Source organism: Lontra canadensis, unplaced genomic scaffold (genome assembly GCF_010015895.1).
Source record: "Lontra canadensis isolate GAN:19392208 unplaced genomic scaffold, GSC_riverotter_1.0 scaffold18, whole genome shotgun sequence".
Taxonomy (NCBI): Eukaryota; Metazoa; Chordata; class Mammalia; order Carnivora; family Mustelidae; genus Lontra; species Lontra canadensis.
In genome coordinates, this window is record NW_022631012.1 from 11,328,676 (window position 1) to 11,351,881 (window position 23,206).

At 33.7% G+C, this 23,206-nt stretch overlaps 1 protein-coding gene across 1 annotated transcript in view; it reads right to left on the reverse strand.

Annotated features, from left to right (window-relative positions):
• The window catches only part of NBEAL1 (neurobeachin like 1), a 187,229-nt gene that overhangs the window by 99,082 nt on the left and 64,941 nt on the right, over positions 1–23,206 (reverse strand). Inside the window, exons 11-24 of the mRNA XM_032860042.1 lie at positions 21,609–21,695; positions 19,475–19,558; positions 17,705–17,803; positions 17,037–17,617; positions 16,199–16,331; positions 15,457–15,576; positions 13,263–13,566; positions 10,837–10,922; positions 6,727–6,816; positions 3,207–3,375; positions 2,616–2,749; positions 2,016–2,175; positions 1,807–1,909; positions 890–1,046 (exon numbers count right to left, since the gene is read on the reverse strand). Of these exons, the coding sequence (XP_032715933.1) occupies positions 890–1,046; positions 1,807–1,909; positions 2,016–2,175; positions 2,616–2,749; positions 3,207–3,375; positions 6,727–6,816; positions 10,837–10,922; positions 13,263–13,566; positions 15,457–15,576; positions 16,199–16,331; positions 17,037–17,617; positions 17,705–17,803; positions 19,475–19,558; positions 21,609–21,695 (2,307 nt within the window). The remainder of the gene's footprint in view (positions 1–889; positions 1,047–1,806; positions 1,910–2,015; positions 2,176–2,615; positions 2,750–3,206; positions 3,376–6,726; positions 6,817–10,836; positions 10,923–13,262; positions 13,567–15,456; positions 15,577–16,198; positions 16,332–17,036; positions 17,618–17,704; positions 17,804–19,474; positions 19,559–21,608; positions 21,696–23,206) is intronic.

Here is a 23,206-nt window from a genome sequence, read left to right on the forward strand (position 1 = left end):
AAAGAAGCTTCTCAAGTAGTCTAACTTTATGGGGACATAGATTAAGTTAACTCACTTATATAAATCAATTATGAAGTCATGTAAACTCTGAGTACACAACAAATACTTCATTATAGAGCACAAAATATTTGAATCAGCATAAATTAAGGATACTTAAGTTTGGTGCTGAGAGTGGTATACAGAAAGTGGTATACAGAAAGAGCAGAGAAACAGCAGTAAATATACCTGTGTTCTGTTCCCACGTTTGTCAGCTGTATGACTTTTTAAATCACCTAATCTATCTGAAAAGTACTTCCAAATGCGCAAATGGGAAGACTGATTCCTGGTCTGTATACTTAACATCAGTGGTCCTCAAATTTTACCATGCACCATAATTACCTGGAAGGCGTGGTTCAGTAAGTGTGCATTTATGACAGGTAAATCTGGTCAGGAACCATACATTGAGAACAATTGTCTTAAAGGGTATTATTCTCTGAGGTATAAATGAAAAATGTACGTAAAAGTATATAAAAATAGAAATATAATTAATTCTTTATGCAAAATTTTTAAGAACCTATGTTAAAATTCATGTCAGAAATCTGCCCAGTATCTTTGATGACAGGTAAGTATACATTGTGTGACCTATGAAAAAAGGCTTCAGAACTGCCAAAAACTATTTCCAGATACTACTTTTTAGCTAACTAGAATATTTTATTGCATCACCATCTATTATTTTATTTAACTTTCAGTTAGGAAATAAAAATTTACTTCTATAACTGCAAAATACTATATTTTACATAATAAACATCTTACTCTTAAAATATTTTTAATATATGTATAATTTCAAAAGAAGATGATATAGCAACTTAAGTGTGAAATAGAAAAAACAGATTTTTCTTGAGCAAAATACCTGTTCTTCTTCATTGATAGCAGCTATGTAACCCATAATACTCTGTATCTCTTCATGAGTTCCACCTTTGCACAGAAAATATTTAATTAGTCCATACAAAGAAGTCCTTATTGTCCGAATGTCATCTAGAGACAGCTCACTATATTTACAATCACTCCTGAAAGAGAAAGTAAAAGTGCAAGAATTGAAATTTTAAATGTTTACATTTTAGTGCTTTTTTTATACAAAAGAATTCTTAGTTTAAAAAAAGATGTTTCCATGTAACTATTAGAATTCATGGTATCGGGGCACCTGGGTGGCTCAGTGGGTTAAGCCGCTGCCTTCGGCTCAGGTCATGATCCCAGGGTCTTGGGATCGAGTCCCACATGGGGGCTCTTTGCTCAGCAGGGAGCCTGCTTCCCTCTCTCTCTCTCTCTCTGTCTGCCTCTCTACTTGTGATCTCTCACTCTGTCAAATAAATAAATAAAATCTTTAAAAAAAAAAAAAAAAAAGAATTCATGGTATCTTTCTTTTTCCTTTTAAGGAAAACCTTGGGTTTTAATGACAAAGATATAGTTAAAACAGCTTATACTTAAACAACACTAGGTGACAGACACAGTTTTAAGTGCTTTACATGTTATTAATGCATTTAGTTTAATCCTCAAAATGGACAGGATGTCACAGGTTTATTATCTCTTTGTCACAGACAAGAAAACTTAAGCACAGAAAAGCTGAGTAAGTTGCCTACAGCCAGACAATTAACGAAACACAAGATTCAAACCCAATCTACGTGATCCATTGTTCATCATCTTAACCTCTGCATCATCTTTCTGAAGTTAAAGGATATTAGAATTTCTGGAAAATAAATAATCTAGACATTCCAAGCAAGCAGCAGGCAGAAAACAACATCAAACTGAGAAGGAGCAAGGACATCATACCCATAATAAATCCTAAGTGTATCTAGGAGAAACTGCACACCATACTTCTTTCGGAAAACTCTCCTGCTGTCTTTGATGATGGTGGAAAGATACTGTATATGACCTAAAATACAAAGTTCACTCTTAAATGAATAACTAAAATAAAACCTCACAAGTAGTTATAAATTTCTAAAACAAATGTAAAATTTGATCCAACAGACTGTTCTCACCGATTCGAAAGGGAAAATCTCCACGGTTCCAAATACGGAAGTCAAAGAGTAAATATTGATACATTTGTTGCAGGAGCTGCATATTTTTCTCTAATGACACCTGTTCAATTAATAACTGAACTGCCATCAGTACATTAACATCCATCAAGGAGCTTGGCACCTGAAATCCAAACAGATGAGGGTCCTGTAAATTTCAGTTTAATAATTATCATTAAGCTACACTTAATTTCAAATGAATAATTTAGAACATCTAAATATGAGAATCTTTGTTACAAAAATAAAAACTTTAATTTACCAATGTACATTAGAACATATTTTTCCACAACAGTCTTAGATTTATCAAATATCCCAAATACCAATATAAACAAATTCTTACATATCAAAGATTATATACTGTTATATAAGATGAGTAATTCTTATAAAAAGGTGATTCAGAGTAGGTTTTAAAAATCTGCCTGTGAAATAAAATTACGTCCACTAATATAACTGAAGCCACAATAGTGTTTTTAAAAAAATATTTACTTAGTAAGAAGAAAACCCCTAAAGACAAACTGCTAATTACAATCATCAGCCATATCTTCGAATGTTAAACTAGCTCACCTTCTGCAGCAAGGCACCAAGAGTGGCAACTCCATGGGAGTGAGTAAGATTGTCCTGGTTGATAGGATGTCTTTGAATAAAGTGCTTCACAATCAAGATAAATGTTGCAATTAAATTCCTTTCTAATCGTGACTCTGAGGAATTGTGAACATGCTTTAATTATCATAATTACTTTAATCACTTTTACATCACATTTTCTATGTTATAGCGCGTGTTGTAACAAACAAGAAATTTGGTTGAGCAATTTGTTTCCAAAGGTCACTTGCAGAATGCAAGTGTCAGAGAAAAGCAGTGACTGCATATCATATACTTACATACACATGCAAATATTTTCATTACCATACATTTAGCAGTTCTATCATATTTCCACTAATAGTACAAATTAAGGATAGTCAAGAGTAAAACCAATTTCTTAATTTTTTTGACTAAGGTATTATGAACTTTTTGAATTACATTAGTAAAATTAGGAGTGGGCTGCTTCAGCTACAAATGGTTAAGTTTCTTCCTAACGGTGGTAAGACATTTTTATCTATTTTTCAATTAATAACCAAATCTCTCAATGACTATTTTGTATTAATTTTATTTCAATACCTGATGCCTTTGTGGAGGTCAGTACAACCCAATCTCCTTCTACAGGCGTTAGCAATTCAGAAACTGTGCTTTCATTCATTCCTTCAGAAATCTGTCCTTCACCAAAGTGACTGATTTGTTCCAACAGAGGAAACAATACATTTAATCCACCTATGCAGTTTATGATGTCCTGAAAAAAGACAATTACAATTTTTTAATTTTATAAAACAAGGACAATTCTGTCATTTATTATTCACACAAGCATGTATGAAGTTACAATTTGCTAAGCTTTCAGGCAATGTCGAAGTTAAAGGAACCCTTGTTTGGGGAGCTGCTTTAAAGAATAGCCATGGGGTCACCATAGTCGATACTTGAGACTATGCCAGACCATTTTTACTGCATCTTTGTTTTCCAAAGTTTAGGGATTCCAAACGTAAGGGCCTACTTAGCCAGAGCGAGCCATTTTGTTGTTTATGCAGTAAACTTAGATTGAACATGTCCCTTCCCCCAAGAGGAAAGCGCTTAGAAACAGAATTGGTGAAATACGGCCAAATAGCCCCTGATAACGGAGTCCAGATTCAAGGACGTGTCCGGCCAGATGGAAACGTCCAATCAAGGGAAAGCGCACGTATTACCTCCCTACCCGCCAAGGACATGTTCGGCCAGGTGGAGACATCCAATCAGGAAAGCACCTCCCTAACCACCCAAAAATGTGGGCCCTGCCTTTTGGGCGCCAATTCTGACCAGGGTGATAGGCTAGTTCAAATAACTACTATGGGGTAGAATGTAATTCAATTGGCCACCTGTGTGTAGTCAGGCTCAACCACATGGCCTTTACTCTATAAAAGTTAGTCTGTGAGGCTGGTGGGGGAGGGGTCGCCTCTTTGCAAGAGACGGCCCTGGCTCGTCAGTTTGAATCTCAATGCTTGGCGTGAAATAAAGCTTTGCTTGACCTTCGCTTTCTATCAGTCTCGTCCTTTTGTCTACGGACCCTTTCACAAACACAGGCAATCTAAATTTGACCCCATTAAGTAGACTTTATAATACAACACTAATGAAATAAGAGGAAACAGCTGTCAAAGGCAATTAAGTATAATGAACAACAAAATAAATGAAGAAAAAATTACATTTGGTGGTAGAAATATGACTGACTCTCCTTTTACTTAACAAAAAAGTGAAGTGGGTGGTTTCAACAGAAGTTCAAAGTGACTATTTTGCATAGCTTAACAAAATACAGTCCATATTCTTTAACAAGTTACTAATCTCTCTGGTCTCAATTTTTTCATCTGTAAAATAAGGCTAATAATAATTCCCACTTTGTAAAGTCGTTACCAGGATTAAGTAAGTTAATAAATGAGTGCATAGTGTCTTACAAACAGGGTACTACCCAAGGTTAGCCAACATTAACTGCTAAAATGTTCTGATCTGCCACCAAGACTGAGTTTCATTTATTGAACCCTCTTCATACTTTTTGCCTGTTTTTCATATTGATTTTTAAGGTAATAGCAAGCAAATTAACTTTTTGGATGGCAAGTATTTTTTTTCTCAGTTGTCATTTAACTATTTTTGTGTTTGCTTTTGTTGCAGTATAAAAATACAATGAATGTAAGAGACACTGAACTCTAGGAAACAAACTGAGGGCTGCTGGTGGGGTGGTGGGTGGGGGGATGGAGTAATTGGGTGATGTGCATTAAGGAGGGCACTTGATGGAATGAGAGCTTGGTGTTATATGCAACTGATGAATCACTAAGTTCTACCTCTGACACTAGTAAAAATAGCTCTTAAAACTAACAAAAAAAGTAAAATATAATTTTCTGAAGGAAAAAAACACAATGAACATTCTTATTAATTCTATTCCCGTTTGATTTCCCACAGTTATAACTCAAAGGCACCAAAAACTACTTTGATTTTCAAGTATAATGTATAGCAAAAATAATCAGCTTTCTATATATAAGTAAGATATGCAACTAGCCTTTTAAGGCCAATCTTACAAGTGACAGCAAAAGTTAACTTATGAATGGACAAATGTCATAAATCTTACTATTTTAACAGGTAAAATTAAGTGGTTTCATCTCAAAGTCAAAGAGAAAAATGCTTTATACCATGAGAATAACACGACTAACATTAACTGATAGATTCATTTTTACACTGGCAGAATTATTCTAATTACCTCTGTTCCACTGAAACAGTAAGTGTATTTAATCAGTGTTAACTGACTACAAGATAAAAGGGATCTGGGGGACTCCTGTCTGGCTCAGTCCGTTGAGCATCCAACTCTTGATTTCAGCTCAGTTTGAGGATTCTCTCTTTCTGCCTCTCCCTCAGCCCCTCCCCCTGTTTAAATGTGCATGCTCTTAAATAAATAAGTGTTTAAAAGAAAAAAAAAGAGGGGCACCTGGGTGGCTCAGTTGGTTAAGCATCTGACTTTGGCTTGGTCATTATCTCAGGTTCCTGGGATCCAGCCCCACACTGGGCTACTTGCTGGGAATCTGTTTGTCCCTCTCCCTCTGCCCCTCCCGTGCTTGTGCTCTGTCTCTCACTACGATAAATAAATAAATTCTTAAAAATATATATATATAAAAGATATATATATATATATTTTTTGCCAATTTACCAGCAAGTTGCCTTATAATATCTTTTATATTTTTAATTTTACTTAGGCTATAATTTCTTTGTAAGATAACTTGCAAGGGAATACTATATTTTAGAAATAGGGTATCTCTTACTTGACTTTCTAAAGTTAACTTGACATTAATTCTAAAGTCAAGTTAACTTGACATGAATCTAAATAACCTTTATTAATTTAACAATTCAGTAAACAACGTTATTGCATATGCTTGTAAAATGCACCAGTGGAAAAAAGCTGTGGTACGTCCTTTCAAAGTTCTTAAGGACTACTGCAGAATCAAAGCAAGCAAATATCAAGCAAGTCACTATTTACAATAAGTGAAATGATAAAGTGTTACAGTACTCATGACAAAAACGGTTAACTCAGTCTTAGAAAATAAACAGAGGCCTCTTAGATAGAACCAAAGACATTATGTCCAACTGACACACACATATGAGGCACATCAAGAAGACAGACAAGTCATGATAGCTAGAGAGGGATGCAGGGAAGAAGAAAAAGTCTCTCATCTTTAGCCTCACAGAGGAGAGATCTGTGTTCAAAGCTAACAAACAGGAGACTACAGACAGAAGTAATACAGAAGAAAAATGATCATCAATGAAGTCCCTGAGAGGTTAGGAGGGGTTGAAATCTGCCACACAGTTTTAGGGATTAAATACCTTAAAAGTGGAGCAATGAACCAAGGCAGTATATTCTTCTTAAGGAAACTGTTAAATTTATGACATAGTTTAAGGAGGTAACTAAGTTTCAAGCAAATTAATCGTTCAACTACCTATCTGTTTATACTTCAGTTTATCTTGCCTGCAAAAATTTTCACCGGAACTTATTATTCAGATCAATCCAGCGGTGCTTAAAAGGTAAACTCTTTAAAAGGATCAGTAAACTTACATATTATGTAGCTCATCATTAACTTACCTTAATGTCCCAGTTCACTACTTTGTTTCCTGTTAATCTTCCATGCAAACAATTAGTAGATAAATCAAGACAGATTGAATTTTTGCAGGCCTAAGAATAAAAGGAAAATATGGCAAACAGCTAAGCACAATGAAGACAAAACATAATTTTAACTATATGTGAAACAGTTCACTATAATTTAAAAGGGTATATATTATAGTCAAGGATAAGATGCTTACAATATGAAGTTTAGTATTACTATTCTAATTGTCCTTTAAAAGAATCAGGGACTAGATTCTAAAGCATTCACTCATCAAAAATAGGCCACTGCTGCATGCCATTTGACAGATGAGCTATAGCAACAACTTACTCACCAATCACCATAGTTTAAAATTTTTTCTCTTTTAAGAACAAAGTGATAGTTGCCACAGGGGAGGGGAGGAGAGGGCCAAGGGCAAAACGGGTGAAGGGGAGTGGAAAATAAAGGCTTCCAGTTATGGAATGAGTAAGTGACAGGGATAAAAAGTAAAGCAAAGGAGATACAGTCAGTGGTACTGTATCAGTGGTGTATACTGACAGATGACAGTTACACTTGTGAGCATAGCATAACATAGACTTGTCAAATCACTATGTTGTACACCTGAAACTAATGTAACATTGTGTGTCATTTATACTTCAATTAATTTTTTTAAAATTCTGTGAAGTTAAAACAACTAAAAATAGAGAAGTTTTAAGCCAATTATATGCAAACAGATTTTTGGCTTTTTAAAAAGTTCAGTGTTCTGGGAGCACCTGGGTGGCTCAGTGGGTTATAGCCTCTGCCTTCGGCTCAGGTCATGATCCCAGGGTCCTGGGATTGAGCCCCACATCCAGCTCTCTGCTCAGCAGGGAGCCTGCTTCCCCCCTCTCTCTGCCTGCCTCTCTGCCTACTTGTGATCTCCATCTGTAAAATAAATAAAATCTTAAAAAAAAAAAAGTTCTGTGTTTTATTCCCATCAGTATTTCGCTAGGCATAATTTCACTGATAACATATAAAATACATGGTTAAAATGTGATATAAAAATCACAAAACAATTTACAAAAATCCAGTCACAGACATAGACACTATTTTCTTCCGTGTTCTTGACAATTCTGGTTATATTCATACTCAGCGTCTAGTCCATAATTCTAGAAATTGTCAAATTTATTAACTTCCATAAAGAATTATAAAGCACACAACTTCATGTTTAATCTGTGAATTTGCAGATAATGAAGTATCCTTGAATCCAATCACCACTCCAAAAAATCCCCCAAAAACAAAAAAAAAACCCAAACCCTATAAATTGTAGCACAAATGATGTATTAGTTATTTTCTTCTTAAAGCAACTGAGGAAATATGCTTTAATAAAACAAATGTAAATCGAATTTACAGTTAACCCAATGTAAACTATATTAGTCTCAGAGACAGAAATGTTTTTCTCCCATTACAACCTTTGTTTGGATATCGTGTATCTATGACTTGTCCTCACACAGTAAAACTCCTTATGGCATGACTGCCTCCCATCTGCTATCCCTCCAATCCAACTTTCACAGTGCAACTTCAGACCTTTTTTCTAAAATGCAAACCTAATTATATTTTGTTCTTCTCCTCAAAATCCTGTGCACTGCCTAGTTAGTCTGGCATAGGAGGCTTGCTATCATCTGGTCTCCACGCGCCCTCTAATTTAATTTCCTGCCATCTTCTCTTCTTAGTGCCTGCTTACTTAGTGCCCTAAACCCAAATATATGTAGATCCCAGTTTTATAGTATGTGCCTTTGAAGGTTCTGCTTGTTAGGCCTGGCACATGCCTCCTCCACTTTTTAAAACAGAAATCAAACCATCTTTTCTATGATCTTCTAGCCTTCTGAAAGAACCAACCCCTCTCCTGTTGCTCACTGTATTTTGTACCTAATTCCAACAGAGAAATATTGTATAGGTTAAGGATATGCATTAAATAGGCTGAGTTCTATATCCAGCACTACCACTCACTACAATTATGAGGCTAGGCAAGTTACTTGTCTTTACTGAGCCTAAGAAAACTAGACTTATAAAAGACACAAGTAATACCATATAACCCTTAGATTTTTGTGAAGGGTAAGTGAAAAAATACATGTAAAACATTTAGCATAATGTTTGATACAGTGTAAATACTCAATAAATGGGAACTAAAATGAAAAATGCTCATAAAATTATATTGCACTTATTTTTTTTTTTACATATTTACTTCACTTTAGGTTATAAGCTTCTTAAAGTCAGACACTTTATTCATCTTTATATCCTGAAAGTTCCGCACAATTCTTGGCTCAGAGAAGACACTCAAAAAATTACCAATAATGGATGATTTAACACCTCCTACAAATGAGTACAAAAATGAAGAACTGTTGACTGTCAAAAAAATCCTCTAGAGCAGCTCCTCCCAGACTAGCATTTGTTAGTAAGTGAGATTAAAAAATAGAACATGTTCTATGCTCAAATAACTGGTGAAAAAGTAGGATTAAATAAAAGTAAACTAGTTTCTAACAGGATTCTAACAAGATTTTTCAAGTGTATCATCAATCTCTAAAAATGGATATACGGAATACAGTTCTCCAAAACTCTGTTAAACACAGAACCCTCGTATCGTGATTTTATCACCATTTTCAAGAAATATTCTTCCAAGAAATTCTTTATTGTATATATTTGTCATCTGAGTTTCTTGAAGAAAAACAAGAATGGCTATTTTCTTATTACAAATTTTTTACTGTTGGAAGTTCCAATAAAAAAAATTCAACCTAATGTTATCAAGTTTAAATCTGAAAAAAGAATATGACAACCACAATGCCAGAAAGATTCCGTTAGCTATCACATGTCTATAACATGCTACCAGATACATTAGTGAGATTAAATTCAATTATTTCCTATCTATTTATAATATAGTAAAAATAAATATATGATATAGTTCTTGCCAAGAAAATAAAGTCTAGTTCAGCAGACAAACATATCTTTGGAAAAAAGTTAATGTTACAAAAGGCAAACACTAAAAAAAAGGAGGCCCAAGAGACATGATGGCCAACGCAATGCATGAACCTTGATCCAGATTAAAGTTTTGAAAAGGCTAAACAAAGTATTTTTGGGAAAACTGGGAAAATTTGAATGAATCATATAGTACAGAAATTATTCATAATTTTCCTGGGTACGTTAATGATTACACAGAAATACTTAGGAGTAAAGTGTCTAATAGTTATGTCAATCTGCCTTCACAAAAGACTGGAAACAAAGTCAACAGGTATGGCAAAATGTTAGTGATTAGTGAATTAGTGAATGAATGGAGAGTACACAGGATTTCAGTTTACCATTCTTTCAACCGCTCTAGGCTTGAAATTAATTAAAATAAAGAGTTAGGGGAATACAAATGATAGGTAAATTTTATTAGGTCAAATATAACAAGTATTCAAGGTAATAAATTATGACAAGGTAATAGCTGGCTAAACTAGAAGAAAAGTTCTACAGTGTATAATCTCACAAAAAGCACTTTCTGGGTCAATGTAACATTTAGTATAACAAAGACAACTAATACTGTTTATGCCACTTTTCTTTTTCTTCTTCCCAGTTCTACATTTGATCTTTCCCTCAGCCCTTGTTGACCTTAATTACTTTCACTAGGTAGTTCTTTGAAGGAAAAAGGACAACACATGCTATGCATATATGTAGTTTCTTTTTTCTCCTTCTGAAATAAACATTCCATTTTTTTGGGTTTGTTTTCTTGCATTACATTTTAAAAATAAACAAAAAAATTTTGAGCATAATTTTGTTTAATCTCTCCTTCCAAAGAAGTAGGATAACAAAAAGTTTACACGGTTTCATTTACTGATGTCAATTCATTAGTACAAATTCCCACCCCAACGATTCCCACTCATACTACTGGGATGACATAATGATTAACATTTGAATCCTAGTTGAGAACTGCACTTTAATTTTATTGCTTTTCCTCTTCTTTTGAAAATTAATAATTTTTTAGTGGAAATTCAAGTCTGTCCTTCTTAATTATCCATTGAAATGACAAAAGGAACAAGAAAGGAATTTTAGCTCACAGGATAGTTACAACTAGATACACGCCATGCATTTACTCTCACCTTTGCAGTGTAGTGAAGAAGGATGTTAGCAGGCACGTCAGCCATGTCAGACTCCTGAAATTTCCAAGGGCTTAAACAGTTTGGACCTGAAAATTATTTATACACATATACACAAACATCATTGAATATATATGGCCACCTTGGTTTGTGTAATTAGAATAAAATTTTAAATTAAGTCGTTTCAAGCTACTTAACACAGTTAAAACATAATAGCCAAAATGAACTTTATTTTTATACCACCTGTAGCTTGTCTAAAACCTAGAAAAGCTGGGGGGTGGTTAGATCTCCACTACAGAAAGGAAATTTTATATGGTATTAAAAAACTAATATCAAATATAACTAAATTTACCTATTAATTTATCTAATGTAATTTAAATTTATATGACAGAAGAGCAAAACAATCAAACATGTGAATAGATAACATAGAAATTGAACAGTAAAATAATAGGACTTACTAAAAAATCAAAGAAACAGAAATTACAGCAAGGTTCCATCTTACACCAAAAAATGGAGGAAACAGTACTGATCATTCCATCTTAATGAGCCTGTGGTGAAACTAGTATACCTACATTTTACTAGTATGCACTGTGAATTTGTATACACCTTTTGGAAATTGATTAGGCAACATTATTGAGAGCACCCCTCCAAAAAATTCAAACACTCTGAATATTTATCCTGGGAATTTATCATAAGTAAACCCACCCAAATAAGGAAAAACACCAAAAGTACAATAGTTCATCTCATTTAATACCTGAAGTTTATATCAAATTAAAAATTATAAACAACCTAAGTAAATCATGCAATATGGATTCAATGAACTATTATGCAGCCATTCAAAACAATCATTATAAAGACTATACAACAAATAATTATTATTTTATAAGAGTAGGATTATAAGTTGGAAAAATTATGAAAATAAAATCCAAACTATATAAGCTGTAATGACCACACTAAATGACTCAGTAACTTTATTTAGATTATAGAGCACTTTCATATACTTTGGTGAGTTTTAAAGTAATTATAAGATTCTAATATAAACTTTCAAAGTTTGGGCAGTCCCATTCACCTCAAAACTCTTATGTTACCTAAAAAAGATATTTTTACATAAAATAGCTCTTCTGAAGTTAATATATATGAATACTTAAAGTTTTGAAATTTGAAAATAGTTATGATCCAATAATAACCATCAGTGTGTATCTTTAAAATCACAGCCAAAAGAAAAGGAAAAAGCCAAAACAAAAATAGCTTATAATCTTATCCAAGGTCTCCTAATTCTTCTGTTCTCATTTCATCAGGTATATTAATAATAAAGTATAAAAATGACAAGTTTTAGAACAAGACTCACATGATTTTAGAATCAGTCATATGATTTCTTATAAATACAGGTTTATATTGTGTTTCACCAATTTATTAAAATCTGTCAAAAGTATTGGCAATATTATATACTGAAAAATGTTCCCTCCACATACTCGTATGTTGAAGCTCTAACCCTCTTTATGACTATATTTGGAGGTCTTCAGGGTAACTAAGGTTAAGTGATGTCAAAAGGGCCCTTTATAAGAAGAGGAATAGATATCTTTCTCTTTGCACATACACCAAGTGAAGATGGATGCCATGTGAGTACATAGTGAGAAGGTAGCCATCTACAGGCCAGGGAGAGTTCTCAACAGACCAAGCCTGAAGGAAATTTGATCTTGGAATTATAACATTCAGAATTATGAGGAAATAGTGTATAAGCCACCCAAGTCTGTGGTATGGAGTTACAGCAGTCCTAATAGACTAATACAGACATTATTATGGATGATGTTTGAAAAATTTCCTAGGGTGCCTGGGTGGCTCAGTGGTTAAGCCTCTGCCTTCGGCTCAGGTCATGATCTCAGGGTCCTGGGATTGAGTCCCATGTTGGGCTCTCTGCTCAGCAGGGAGCCTGCTTCCCCCTCTCTCTGCCCGCCTCTCTGTCTGCTTGTGATTTCTCTCTGTCAAATAAATAAATTTAAAAAAAAAATTTCCTAAAGGTTTGCTTTACTTATGCCTACCAAAAAAAGTATGGTGTACTATAATTAACTACACTATATTTTACCCCAAAAAGTTATTAAGAGAGTAGATCTTAAATGTTATCACCACACATGTAAAACAACGTAATTATGTGAGGGATGGAGGTCCTAACTAACCTTATTTTGGTAATCATTTTGTAATATACATGTGTATCAAATCATTACATTGTACTTTCTAAACTTACCTGTTTTATGTCAATAATATCCTAATCAAGTTGGAGTGTGGGGGCATGGAACGTAGTAGGTTTCTTCTTCCCTTTCAGCTTCCATTACAAATACTAATACACTCTTCAGATCAAATATATTCTTCAAAATATATGTAGGCAACAAAAAGACTATTTAAGTTTAAACAGTATGACTATACATGCTCACCTGCTAAATACAATGCCTTCACCTGAGGAGGCTGTAGTGCTTCAAAGAAGATGATAACAGACCCTAGCTGACCCTCCAGAGATGTGGGGCAGCCCCATTCACTATCTTGGGTTCCAGCTGATATCAATTTGGTAATCAATTTTGATTTTTCAAGTGTTCCTCCCCAGGAGGCTGACGACAGAATTCCGCCAAATGATGTCCGATGAGGGGTAATGGGGGAAGAAAAAGGTGGATCTGGGATTTGGGAAGGTGGAGGAGTGGTGGTTCTTTGCCCAGCTGAACCAATGCAGCAGGAAATAAAAGGCTATAAATTAAGAAACAAAATAAATCACATAATTTTAATTACATCTCTATCTTGATATTGAAAATAAAGAAAACAAATAGATGGAAGATAAAACTGAAGTTTTAATTGTATTGGATCATAATGTGTGCACATACACAAAGTCATTATAGATATTACTTTCGGCCTATGGGATTTAGATGCATTACTTTTATAACTCACATTTCAATGAGTATTTTTAAAAACTTCCACTATTTTACTATATTCTAAAATAGAGGAAATTACTACTTTTCTCCCTTTAAAATTTATAAAAAAAACTACACATTAGTATAATAATACTAATTACAGGTTATCCTATAATGAGCATCAGGATGAACTTCAACAAGAAATTACTAGAATCCAGGGCGCCTGGGTGGCTCAGTGGGTTAAGCCTCTGCCTTCAGCTCACGTCATGATCCCAGGGTTCTAGGATCAAGCCCCTCATCGGGCTCTCTGCTTGGCAGGGAGCCTGCTTCCCCCTCTCTTCTGCCTACCTCTGCCAACTTGTGATCTCTGTCAAATAAATAAATAAAATCTTAAAAAAAAAAAAAAAGAAATTACTAGAATCCTAGAAGAACTTGGGAAATAATAAATTTCTTTATCTTTAATAAAGGCTCTTTCAAAATCATCTAAGAATTCTCAAAAAACTTTTACACTAATGTTAAGAATTATCTCAGTAAATAAATTCCATCTTATATTTGACTACAATATAATATGTAAAGGCTTAAAGTTTCTTCATTATTAATTCAAATTCAGTGGGATGGAAATGAGTCCAACAAAAGCGTCTCTAAGTATTATTTATTTATAGATTTTATTTTTAAGGAAACTTTACACCCAACATGGAGCTCAAACTCACAACCCAAAGGTCAAGAGTCCCAAGCTCTTCCAACTGAGCCAGCCAGGCATCCCTTGGAGAGCTTTACTTAATGACCCTTTGCTCTGCTCTACTCAATTTCTCTGGCTTTCCTATTTTAAGCCTGACTTCATCTAATAATAATGGACTAATATTATTAAATATTAACTTACTATATCTTAGAATATAGAAAACACTTTAAAATTCATGGGCACATATTTAAAATAAACAGAACCTTCTACATTAAACTGAAATTTTTCAAAAGTTCTCAATCAATGGGTCCCATAAAGGGTAGGTTAGATACAGAGAAAGGGAAACACTCTTACACTGTTGGTGGGAATGCAAGGTGGTGCAGCCACTCTGGAAAACAGTATGGAGGTTCCTCAAAAAGTTGAAAATAGAGCTACCCTATGACCCAGCAACTGAACTAGTGGGCATTTACCACAAAGATACAAATGCAGTGATCTGTTGGGATACGTGTACCCCAATGTTTATAGCAGCAGTGTCCACAGTAGCCAAACTATGGAAAGAGCCCAGATGTCTATCAACAGATGAATGGATAAAGATGTGTTTTATATACATACAGAGTGGAATACTGTGCAGCCATCAAGAAAAAATGAAACCTTGCCATTTGCTACAACGTGAATGGAACTAGAGGGTATTATGCTAAGCGAAATAAGTCAATCAGAGAAGACAATTATTGTATGACCTAGCTGATATGAGGAATTTGAGAAACAAAAGAGGCTCACGGGGAAGAGAGAAAAAATAAAACAAGATGAAACCAGAGAGGGAGACAAACCATAAGAGACTCTTAATCATAGGAAACAAACTGAGGGTAGCTGGAGCGGGAGGGGGGAGAGAGCGACGGGATAACTGGGTGAGGGCATGTGATGTAATGAACACTGTGAATTATATAAGACTGATGAATCACTGAACTCTACCTCTGAAACCAGTAATACACGATACGTTAATTAAGTGAATTTAAATTAAAAAAAAAAAAAGAGTAGGTTAGATGTGCTTACTTCATTCATGGCAGGAAATCTGAGAGGGGCAGAGACCTTCTGCTGTCCATTGTCATAGATAAAGACAAGGCTATGACCAAAGGGTCTTTTTCCAGGCATGTGAACAATGGTTATGTTGTGCTAATAAAGTAAGACATACATTTAAAGACTAAAATTACTTTAAATCTTTGGAATGACAACTGTTTTCAGAGTATTACTTTATAACTAGTTTGTATGAACAATAGAACATTGAGTTTAAGATAATTAAATGCTGGTTAAAATTCTGTTCTTAAAGTGAATGACAATTTTTTCTGTAGTACTATAAAGTATAAAGGCATTTAATCTGTTCTAGAAATTTATACATAAATGTAACAGAGTATCTTCTCTGTATTTTCCAAGTCTGAGTATTCTTTACACTTAATTTTTCTAATAAGAAGCAATTTATACCTTAAGCAATGGAAATGCAATGTTTTCAATAACTTATGTTCTCATTTTAAATTAATTTCAAAATCAAATCTGATTCTAGAAAACTTGAAAGGAATGATAACATTTCCTTTTAACTTTTTAGGAGAAAACTTACTGCTGCTGAATTTATAATGATGAGGAAAGTGATATTAACTTCCTTATAAACTTGAACATTCATAGAATTTTAAAGTAAAAATTAATCAACTCTCAAAAAGGAGACAACTCCTGATGTACATGCACCAAATGTGTTTTTAAAGGAAAGAACCAGAAAGTTAAATGTGATGTCCTAAAACCTTACCCAGAGGGAATCACAGAAACTGTGGTCAGGAAGCATAACTGTAGCATATTCTCTTTTTGTGCAGACTGCCACAACCAACATACCTGAATGGGTAATAAAAGCTTCAAAACCCATGCCACTTCCTGTAAAGAAGCTAACAAAAATATATATTATCAGAACTTTTGAAATCAGTTGTTCAGCTTTATCACCACTGAAACACACAAAACCATGTTATCATGAATATCTTTATCAATAATGCTGTGGCTTACAGTCTACTGCCAAGTATCAGTCCAGTCTTGCTTGAAAGATAATTCTTAAATCTTTTTTGGGCTTAATGGTTTAGTAAATTATAAAAGGTAGCCATATGAGTGGAATTCCATTAAAATTCCAATAAAATGATAAACTTGAAAATCTTCAAAATTCTTTCAAATAGGATTCAGAAAGCATAAATGAAAGTCAGGCATATTAAAAATTATTAGTTACTGAAGTAACTTAAGTTTGGATGTACATACACAAAGGTTTTCTGATCCTTCATATAAATACACAGATTCTTCAATGGAGCACAAAGATCACCATTCATTTTAAAATTTGTTATTCCTTTTTTTCTACTTTTACAATACTTTTAAGAAGGAACTTTCTTCCCAAACTAGCCTAAGAACTGGCAAAATATTTGAGCTATGTAATCACTATCAAGAAAGCAATAAAACACTTATAATTAAACTGTGTACACCCCAAGGATAAAGAGGCTTCAGATAAACTGTTCTGCATTTAAAAAGCTTGAAAAGCTTTTTCCTATTTGGGAATTACAGCATATACTGTTATGACAGTATTCATTTATATTCCGTAACTTGTACAGTACCTGTACAATTGTTTTCTTTTTCCTCCTTTGTTAGCGTTGCCAACAGTCAACTGATCCTGATCTAAGCAAAACCAAGCATTGAAAGAAAAGGCAGACCCTGGCCACTTCTGTATGGAAGGCACAGAAATTCCTGCCATACTATGTGACAAGTTAAAATACTGCAGTGCGCTCTCTAGACTTTGTTTTCGGGCCATTGTCAGCATTGCTCGAGTCACAGGAGTGGTATAGGGGTGAATACACTCAGGTTCATCCACTCTCAGCAATCTTAGTAGTCGACGGATTTCTTCTGAGCTCACTGACTGACTCCCCAAGGAACCATAAAGTGTAATCAAGTTCTCAGCACAAGTTCGGTGGAGGGAAGAATGGGAATCAAGGGTTTCGATGATGTGAATTCCCATGTTTGCATTGACACAAATAGTTCGGCTCTGCCTATTAATACAACAAATTCTTTTCAGCCAATCAGAGATGAAGATTTGCAGATCATGGGATTCTAGCTCTGGAAGCCACCGGATAAGAAGCAAGAGAGGGTGGACATTACTAATGCCCAAAATCCCAACTGAAGTGTGGTCACCCTCTACAGCCTATAAAGTAACATAAAAGACAAAAGGTTAATAACCACCTTGGAAATGGAGATAATGGAACTTGTTTAATAAAGCTAAAAAACTCACCATGTTCATGAGTTCTTTAAGTAGTTCCAGTGGTGGCTGACCCAGGGATTTTAAAACCTCAAACATATGTGTATAACCAATTCTTTCTTTAAATACTTCCTAGAGGAAGGGAAAAAGGGAAATAAATCCAACAAAGCACATTTTCAAAGACTGAATTTGTTAGAATATTTAAAATGCTGAATAACACCTGTTTAATTAACTTAATATTGAAAAGACTGAGTTCAATATTTGCTTCTTACATCACTTCTTCATCTTAAAATGGATTCCACATACCTCCTGAAATATGATGTGACCATAATCCACCAAATGTAAAATAAATGAAATAAGCAATAATTGTATATTATAAAATTATTATATTAATTTCAGATTAGGGTACAATCACTTCCTTTCTTCACTTGATTTGTAATCACACAGTATTATGTGAAGTCAAAACAAAACTGAAGAAAAAATGAGGAGACTCTGGCGATAACAGGAGTCAGACAGCAGTCTCAGAAGACTAACGAGTTCTCACAATATTGAGTGGTGACCACAAAAAACTAGGTAGTTTTCTCTCTGCTTTTCGTATCAAAATGGAATGCCTTATCTGGAGCATCAAGTTCATTTTAGTAAGGTCTAAGTCCTATATATTTTTGAATTTGTGGGCACACAAAACTATAAAGTAAAATAAAAAGATAACCAAAAAAGCTAGTAACACTAAATTGGTCCAGTAACTCAGGTATAAATTTATACACTTACTATAAAATCAAAAACTTCAAACAAATAATTCACTCATGTCTGCCATTAGAAAGGCAAAACAGGGGAAAAAAAAAAGGCAAAACATGAAATATATTAGAGGTGGTAGAGAGAAGGTAAAACGGTAATAGTAAGAATAATGATGATGATGATAGACACTGATAATTATTAAGCATTTACCATGTGCCTGGCACTATGCTTACCACTTTACACAGATGATCTCACCAATCCTTAAAACTACTCAATGAGACAATTACTAGCACAAAACAAGCATGAGTGAACAGCAGGACAAAGTCAGTGGTCGTGAATGAGACAGAAAGAAAATCCTGAGAGTAACAAAAAAGAATTTCCAAGGCCATATGGAAAAACAAGTCCCAAACTGATAAGGCTGTTCACATGTAGAAAATGTTCACAACCTAGGCAGTCATAAACTGAGAAACAGTGAAAGAGTAATTATTTTATTAATGAAGAAAAACTATGATATAAAATGTAATTCTTAGACACACTAACAATTGAATCACATAAAATGATTTCAACACCAGTGCTACCTTTGTTGACTAACACTGTAAATCTCTACTAGTTGACTGTTCTATCGTATAATCCCAAAGTAGTGCCCATAGGTATTTTACTCCAAAATTATTAGCAAAATGATTCTGACACTGAAATAGTTTGTGACTTTTTCACTTCAGGTGTAAAACCACAGGTATTATATACATACTTTCATATATTACTTTGGGAATTATACAGTGAAAATTAGTTTATCTAAAACAACATTTTATGAAACAAGATGGATCAGGAGGGAGACAAACCATAAGAGACTCTTAATCTCACAAAACAAATTGAGGGTTGCCGGGCAGAGGGGTGTAGGGAGAGGGTGGTGGGGTTATGGACCTTGGGGAGCTTATGTGCTATGGTGAATGCTGCAAAGTGTGTAAACCTGGCAATTCACAGACCTGTATCCCTGGGGCTAATAATACATTATATGTTAATAAAAATAAAATAACATAACATTTTAGAGATTAAGGATGTATGTTTCACCTTAGCAGCTGGAGATTTGTTCATTACTGCTGTCAAAGCCTGAATGGCTGATATAGCCAAACAATCCAACTGTCCCTGAAACACCTACCAGAGAGAGAGAGAGAAAAAAAAAGGGTAAGAAATTAATAATGTGTTTGAGATTTGTATTCCATTAGGAAACCTTTGTTCTGAAAACCTGAAAAAATAATTACTTAACATGCAATACATTCCTTTTCCAATAGAACAGATTTCTGAGACATACCTGCAAAAAAAGTTACCTACCTGACAGAAAATAAGCCATGTGTCAAGAAGGATAAAGTTAAATTCATTCATTACTTTGAAATGTTTTGGAAAAAAAACAAAAACCAAAAGGAACACCAAGCTTAATACATGCTTTAAAAAATAATGGACAATCTCCAGAGGAAGGAAGGGAAGTCTATCATTGGAAATTTGATCATATTTTAATTTCCCTTCAGAAATATACTAACTTCCTAGTTTGAAATTTCACTAGCATGTATAATAAGATGTTTAAAATGGTGTTGTCTATTTGTTTTACAAGCCCTGCATTATAATTGAAATGGTATGTTTATTCACCGATCATACTTGTAAACATAAGGCATTATCTATTTTTAACATAAAATGCAAAATTTGAGGCAGAATAGAAAATGAAATATCTATAATCATTATCACATTTTTGAGAAGGCAACCCTTAATGTCAAAAGCTGTAAAAAATAATTAAAAAATAAAAACCAGCTTCGGCTTAATTTTGTGAATTTCGTTTAAGCTTCATCATAAAGAGATGTATTAAATTTCAGGGCTGTACATTTAGAGGAAAAAAAGTGAAAACAAAAGCTAACATTAACAACATTAAAAAACTGAACATGACTTATATCATCAGGTTTAATCAACCATGAAAGCATAGCAGGAGAAGCAGAAAGTTATGAAAACTCATAGTCCCAAAAATCTGCCTTTGGGAATATATTACTATGACTTAAAACTAGTTATTCCATGAATAGAATTTTCCTTTCTCCCTTCCACTAAAAATGATTTGAGTAAAAGGGGACTCATTAGATTTTTTTCATTTTAAGCTAAGCTCTACCACTTTTAGGCAAGTTGTATAAGCCAGTATCTTGATTTCTGTTGATGTTATTAAATATTACTACATATACATAGTTTACATTAGTCATTCTGTATAAAGAATTTCATATGAATAAGATCTTTCCTACACTTTGTTCAAGACTACTAGAGATCAGTAGTACCTACAATTAGGAATATTAATATAAACCTCTTATCAATATCATTGTAAATATTTTATTAATCTAAATAAGAAGGCCTTAAGACTAACATAGAGAAATCTAAAATAGTACTCTATAGTTGGTATTTTACATCCTGAACAGAAAATAATAGATTTTCATGTCTCTTTATAACACAGCTCTATTTACAAATCTCGGTATTAAGATAATAATAAAAGACATCATGTAAGCTCTCTCAAAACATTTTGGGGAAGGAAAAAAACCAAAGCATTTTTAATCGGTAGTTTCTTCAAAACTGAATTACTTAATGCTGAAAAGCAACAAAAACTGCTTATTTCTCCTCTATATCCATATAGAGGTGACTTTAAGAAAGGAAAACAGTTAAGTTTTATGCTAAATTAAGATTCAAAGTGTTAAGCATCTTCTCCCCTTCCTCCAGGATTTGGATGTCCACTGAATTATAATCATTACTTGTCAAAAAGAAGCAAAGAATCAAGATATTAAAATTGACCATACAAACTCACAAACAAAGCCTAAGGTCCCAATACACTGCAATGCTTAGAGAAAGAAGCTCCCAAAATATGAAGTCACCACCACGTGGACAGCATTGATACTGGGATCCCATTCCTGTACTCTGTGTCTCTTTAAACTGAAAAGGATGCACACATATACAGATGGAATACTGTTGATCATTTATATCAACCACCAAGATTTCAACGTATTTATCTTTTAGATGAAAAAATTTTTATTTTTAATTTTTTAGCAATTTTCAAAAATAATTAATGAAGATTAGAATTAGATAGTGTTTGTGTATTTTAAGACATAAGAAAAGTACAGGAATAGTTGTTCCCATTGACTGATTTTGGACTTCAGCTGAAACAAGATGCAGGCTTTGTAGATACCTGGTCCTCATTTATTTCTGTCAGTAATTTGTTGGCAAGGTCTTTCTCGTTCTTGTCTGCCACCTTATTGTTAGCATTTAAAAACAGCTGTTAAAAACAGAGACAAGAATAATGGAGAAAGAACATTAAATAGTTACCTATAAGCAGAAATGAAGTTTAAGTGGATTTCCATGTTTCTTGAAAATAAATTCAAGAACCCACTGGTGAAGTATATCACTTTTAAACTGACAATCAACTATTCACTTTTTGGGTTACAAACTAACATTAGTTCATACACCATATAATTAATTATTAGTTATTTCTCTCTTGGAACTGAAAGTTACTAAAATAAAAAATAATAGCAACAAGGAGATTAGTTAACATTTCTAAATTATTAAAGAATCAGCAGAAAATAAATGTCTCACAAAAAAGGAAATTTGCTATTGAGACAGATTAAAGATACTGTAATAAATAATGTACAATAAGGATTCTGTAGTCAAGTATGTTTGTAAAATGCTATTTAACTTTAAAGAGTTCTTTCTGAAAATACTTCTCAGTCTCAAGTACACTAATGTGCTTTGACAAAGGAGGTATGTATTTTCCAAAATTATCAAGAGTTGAGTATAATTTATATTAGTTTCTACACAAAAGGGGATTACGATTATCTCTGACATACATGGAGATTGCTAAGGGAATCTAGTATTTTGGTTTAAGTATATAAAACTAGCATTCCCAAAGATCTCAGGCACATTTCAGATAAAAAGAAAGATAGTTCAAATGGAAGTGGAAAGGGAAAGAAAGATTTATAAAGGAATTTAACAAGAGAATCCTAAGAAGAAAGTTCTATCATTTCAGAAAATAGAAAACAAAAGTCCAGTAATATACTGAAATAATGTGATATAAAATAAAATAAAGATAAGGTATGATATGATATACAGAACATATAAAAAGCTTAACCTAAAAATAGATTAGTGTACACAACATAGGCTTTGGAATAGAAACGGGATATGAATTGTAGTTCTGCTAATTATTAGCTGTTGGTTTTAAGAAAAACTTCTCTAAGCTTATTTTCCCAAAAGGGAAAAGAGTAACTCATGAAATAGAGGCGCAGATTAAACGAGATAATCCACGCTAGGTTATTAACACAGTATCTAGCACATAACAAGGATTTAATAAATGAAAGCTGTTATTATTAACAACAAAACTTACTTTTAAAGATTTTAGTCACTTATTTGAGAGAGAACACAAGCAGGGTGGAGGGGCAAAGGGAGAGGGAGAAGCAGACTCCCCACTGAGCAGAGAGCCTGATGGAGGGCTCCATCCTCGGACCCTGGGATCACGACCTGAGCTGAAGGGAGATGCTTAACTGAAGGGAGATGCTTAACTGATGGATCAACCCAAATTTTTAAAATAGTAATACTCCATATTATCCGGTGCAAGGACACAGGAATGCCAAAAACTGACGAGAGCAAAAATGAGTAAATGCTTCCCAGAAAGTAACCCGTATCAAGAATTTTAAAATTACTTCTTGTCAGTAACTGTATTTCTTTTTTTCTTTCTTTTTTTTTTTTTTAAAAGATTTTTATTTATTTATTTGACAGACAGAGATCACAAGTAGG